General features: G+C 43.4%; 1 protein-coding gene across 1 annotated transcript; it reads left to right on the top strand.

The window, feature by feature from the left end:
• The first annotated feature begins 2,246 nt into the window (after nucleotides 1-2,246).
• On the top strand, nucleotides 2,247-3,956 carry LOC118734942 (ATP-dependent DNA helicase pif1-like). The gene has a single exon (XM_036464540.1). The coding sequence runs from the start codon at nucleotides 2,247-2,249 to the stop codon at nucleotides 3,954-3,956; it is 1,710 nt and encodes a 569-aa protein (XP_036320433.1).
• The last annotated feature ends 1,767 nt before the right edge of the window (nucleotides 3,957-5,723 follow it).

Genomic DNA, 5,723 nt, shown 5'->3' with positions numbered 1-5,723 from the left:
CATATAGAACGGATGAATCGCGGCATTTTCTTAATAATATAAGAAAGTACAATGCGTGCTTTCACATGACATCGTTTGGGGCGGATAGGATTATTTCTATGCCAGGTTTTTCTCCAACATTCACCATACAAGGGCAAGTCTATCACAGAATTGGATCCCTGCTTCCCGTGCCAGATGGACAGCCACAATTTTTACAAATTTATTTTTTGGGCGATGAGAATGTGCAGGTCGGGCAACGTTTTCACATAGTACAAGGAGTGGAAAGACAGTTAATTCTAAAATTGCAAAGATTCCTCAATAATAATAATGCTTTGGTTCACGAATTCAAAACGGCTCTGGAGAACATGCCCAATGAAAGCTTTAAAGTGGTAATCCATGCTGATCGCGTGCCACGCGGAGAACATGAGCGGCGCTACAACGCGCCTACCACCAGCGAGGTGGCGGCCGTGGTGGCTGGCGCGGAACACACCAGCGGCAGGGACATTGTACTGCACGCGCGCAGTGGACAGCTCTGTCGCATTGCTGATACGCATAGATTTTATGACGCTCTCCAGTATCCGCTTATTTTTTGGAACGGTCAGGAGGGTTATCATCTTTTAATCCCACAGACTAATCCGCAAAATAGGCGCCCGGTGCCTAACAAAAAGGTGTCCTGCATGGGCTTCTATGCTTACCATCTCATGGTTCGTAACAATAATTTTAATTTACTGCTAAGATGCAAGCAACTTCTGAACCAATTTTTAGTTGATATGTATGTAAAAGTAGAAAGTGAGCGATTGAGATACATCGCTTTAAATCAAAGAAAGTTACGAGCGGAAAACTATATACATTTGCAAGACGCTGTAAGACAAGACGCGCAAGTTAATGCGAGTGACATAGGGCAAATCGTTATACTTCCTTCCACTGTAGTGAATAGCCCAAGATACCTTCATCAATATACGCAAGATGCATTCGCATACGTTCGGAACTATGGGCGTCCCGATCTGTTCATAACGTTTACGTGTAATCCGGTATGGGAAGAAATCACTATCGAACTTATGCCTGGTCAAAATGCCACTGACAGGCACGACCTTATTGCTAGAGTTTTTAAGATCAAAGTCCAAAAGTTAGTCGCCCTGCTCACGAAAGGTAAACTATTTGGAGGCGCTCAGTGCTTTATGTATTCAATAGAGTGGCAGAAACGAGGTTTGCCTCATGCTCATCTTTTGTTATGGCTAAAACAAAAATTGCGACCAAGTCAAATCGACGACATAATTAGTGCGGAAATCCCTGATGCTAACATTGACCAAAAACTATACGATACTATTGTCAAAAATATGATCCATGGTCCATGCGGGGCACTTAATATGTCATCTCCATGCATGAAGAATGGAAAATGTAGTAAACAGTATCCCCGGGCAACACTTAAGGACACACTGACAAATGAAAATGGTTACCCCTTGTACCGTCGAAGAGCACCTCACGATGGAGGACGCATGGCTAATATTAGAATGCGCGGCTACCAAGAAGGCGTCGCAGTAGATAACAGGTGGGTTGTGCCGTATTCTCCTCTTCTTTCAAAAATATTCGATGCTCATATTAACGTAGAGTACTGTAGCTCAGTTCAGGCCATAAAGTATATATGTAAGTACATAAACAAAGGTAGCGATCAAGCAATTTTCAATGTGAGGCAAGCTGGCGATATTAATATTAACCCCAGAGATGAAGTCCAAACCTTCAGGGCTGGCCGGTACGTGAGCAGCAATGAAGCGGCCTGGAGAATCTTTGGCTTGCCACTTCATGAAAGACACCCTACTGTCATTCACTTGGCAGTACACCTGCCAAATGGCGAGCGTATTTACTTCACGGAACACAATTTCCGCCATAGAGTTGCAGCGCCTCCAAAAACAACATTAACGGCATTTTTTCAACTCTGTGAAAGTGACAACTTCGCAAAAACCCTGTTATACGCTGAAATACCGAGGTACTATACTTGGAACGCAATGAGGAAAGAATGGAAGCGCCGTTTACAAGGGACACATGTGGAAGGTTGGCCAGGCGTGAAAGCTGGAGACGCACTGGGTCGCATGTATACCGTGCACGTTAACAACTTTGAATGCTACTGTTTACGCTTATTGCTCACTCAAGTGCGTGGTCCAACGAACTTCTAAGCACTGAAGACATTTGATGAACTAGAGCGAGCGACATTCAGGGAAGCATGTGAGGCACGTGGACTATTGCATGATGACAACCACTGGGACCTAACCATGGAGGAAGCCGTGCTGTGTCGCTCAGCCGCCAAACTCAGAGAGCTATTTGCAATTTTAGTGAGTACTTGCGGAGTCTCCAACCCTATTCAGCTGTGGGAAAAATACAAGGACGCACTGTCAGAGGATATCGCACATACGCTACAAGGGACGCACGCAGAATTGATAACTAATGAGGCGCTGAAATTAATAGAGGATAAAATAAATAACTTATGCGGAAAAAATATGGTAGATTTTGGTTTGCCTACACCACAACGAAGGGGAGAATTGTCAAGCGATGTTATAAGAGAACTCAATTATGATACCGTAGCCTTAGACACTTTTGTTAATGAAATGACACCACATTTGCTTCCCGAGCAAGAGCATGTTTACAATTTAATTATACAGCGTGTTAATAGTGGTGAACCGGGAATCTTTTTTCTGGATGCACCAGGAGGTACTGGCAAGACATTTGTTCTAAACCTATTGCTGGCTCGACTTCGCAAGGACCGTAATATAGCCCTGGCTGTGGCTTCCTCAGGAATCGCAGCAACGTTGCTTACTGGTGGACGGACTGCGCATTCAACTTTTAAATTGCCACTAAATCTTGCGAGCGAAGAAACCCCTACTTGCAACATTAGCAAAACTAGCAACCGCGGTGCTCTCTTGCAACAGTGCAAGTTAATTGTGTGGGACGAGTGCACTATGTCGCATAAGCGTGCTGTAGAGGCATTAAACCGGAGCCTGCAAGATATCCGTAGCAACCAGGCTTTGATGGGAGGAGTTGTGGTCTTGCTCGCTGGTGATTTTAGGCAGACATTGCCTGTTATTGTGAGGGGTACACCGGCAGATGAGATGAATGCATGTTTGAAGGCGTCGGCACTGTGGTCCAAGGTGGAAAAGCTTTACCTTACGTGCAATATGCGAGTTCAACTTTTCAATGATTTGGAATGTGGTGAATATGCATCTAAGCTGCTTCAAATCGGAGAGGGTGTACTACAAACGAACATAGATGGTAAAATTGAATTTAATAGCGATTTTTGCAATCCAGTGATGACAGAGGATGAACTAATTTTGTGCGTTTATCCGAATTTGCAAATTAATATAAGAAACCACGATTGGTTATGCGAGAGGGCAGTGCTTTCGCCAAAAAATGAGTCTGTCCATAATATTAACAAAAAAATAATGGAAGGGTTAGTTGAAGAATCGAAAATCTACACATCAATAGATACGGTGATGAGCAGTGATGACAGTACATCTTACCCTGTAGAATTTCTTAATACATTGGAATTAACAGGCGTGCCTTCCCATAAACTCGAGCTAAAGATTGGAGTTCCAGTTTTGCTGATGCGTAACCTAGATGCACCGAGATTGTGCAATGGCACCCGGCTATGTGTTACAGAGACGGGGAGAAATGTCATTAAGGCAACTATTCTCACCGGAGCAGCTAAAGGAGACAGCGTGTTAATTCCTCGAATTCCAATTATCCCAAATAATTTGCCATTTGAATTTAAGAGGCTGCAATTTCCCTTAAAGTTAGCATTCACAATGACTATTAATAAATCCCAGGGTCAAACATTGAAAGTGGCAGGACTTCATTTGGGCACTCCTTGCTTTGCACATGGTCAACTTTATGTTGGATGCTCAAGAGTCTCGAGCGCTCAAAATTTATACGTATTGGCGGAGAATAACAAGTCCTACAATGTAGTATATAGGGATATATTAAAATAAAATATGTTCATAAAAAAGTTTGTGAATACATTTCAATACGTTCAAACATAAAAAAAATATACATTCTTTCATTTCTCCCTGGTCCTCTCAGACGAATTCGCGGACAGAAGTAAGTATGTCAATAAGCCAATTTGGCAAAGTTATCACCTAAATATTACCACCAACATACTAAGTGTGCTCAAAATTGACATAGGATCACTATTCAAATAAATTACCAAATACCCAACGTGCTTCGTAACATGGGATTAGAAACACAAAAATACTTTTAAGGCGCAGCGAAGCTCGCCGGGTATTTGCTACGCCAGTTTGGACGCCGGGGACTAGTTGGACGCAGTGGACGAAGCTACAGACTTGTCAGAACGCCGCACTCCGGACAGCGACTGGGTGCCTTCTGATGACGCCTGAGCATCACCTACACAGTGAGGCCCAAGTGCTCCCCGTAAGGGAACACAACAAGATGCTCTGTAAGCAGTTTCTTGTGGGGTGTCACAGAAGTGAACACCCCAACAGACCACTGCTGGAGGAGGAGCCTCCGCCCAGGCACGTCAGGGGGCACCTATTCATGTACAAGGACGCAGTCCAGACCTACACAGACCAACCACTGGACCCAATGACGTACAGACGAGCGATTAACGACATTCATAGGGAGTCTGTCTCCACCTACCTCGACTCCCGGCCTAGGAATGTCGTTATCGGAGCCCAATCACCACCTGTGGAAGAGACGGAGCTTCAGTTACCTAGAGAGACCCGCGTTACCCTGGCTCAGTTACGGTCTGGATATTGTAGCCGCCTAAACAGCTACCTGTCCAGACTCGACCCAAACATCCCAAATGAGTGCCCGGCATGTGGAGACTCCCCCCACGACACCAACCACCTCTTCACATGCCAGCTCAATCCGACTCAACTAACACCTCACTCCCTTTGGTCCGACCCCATCGAAACAGCTCGTTTCCTGGGCCTACCGTTAGTTGAGCTTGACGATAATGATTAAAAGTTGACCCGAAACAGGCGGGGCTTAGTAGTGCCGCTACAACAACAACAACAACCTCTTGACATGGATCTTAAATTTTTTTTTCCAAAAGAATATTACGTTTGGGTAATGAATCTATTGAATGGCGGAATTCCACAAGGCAGTGCCCTGAGTCCCCTAATTTTTAATATCTATACTAAATCCTTACATGACCTGGAAGATGGAAATACAGCTATTTTTCAATACGCGGATGATTTTCTAATCCTCTCGTATGCGAAGACCTTTGATGAAGCTAAGAATAATTTGGCAAGTAAAACAAATGAATTCTTTTCCAGGTGTCTAGACTTGAATCTATCCTTTAATATTGAAAAAACTCAATGTATTTATTTTGCCAAAGGTTCCCCAAAGAGAATAAACATATGTGTTCAAAATAAGGCTATCAGGCAGGTGAAATCTTATGCGGAAATTCATGAAACGTATAGGTCTGCTAATTGTATGATTTTTGCGACGGATGGGTCCGTATCAAATGAGTCTACGGGCATAGGTGTTTTAAATGCATCGGGGAATTATACTATTAAACTTAAGATTAATCAAAGATTAAAAAAATTGTTATCTTTACTGATAGCAAATCGGCATTAATAGTAATAAAAAAAAAACTTTACTGACAACTATATAGTAAGTGAAATAATTAATTTAGTTGAGACTTCGGAAATGCAGTCTCGTGACCTAGTATGGGTCCCAGGGCATGTGGGTTTTAGTTTGAATGGAAGAGCTGATCAGGCTGCTAAACAGGCGAT

Source organism: Rhagoletis pomonella, unplaced genomic scaffold (assembly GCF_013731165.1).
Source record: "Rhagoletis pomonella isolate Grant_MI unplaced genomic scaffold, Rhpom_1.0 Rhpom_scaffold_00003, whole genome shotgun sequence".
Classification (NCBI taxonomy): Eukaryota; Metazoa; Arthropoda; class Insecta; order Diptera; family Tephritidae; genus Rhagoletis; species Rhagoletis pomonella.
Note: the sequence above shows the minus strand (reverse complement) of the source record. Positions and strands in the feature narration are given on the sequence as shown.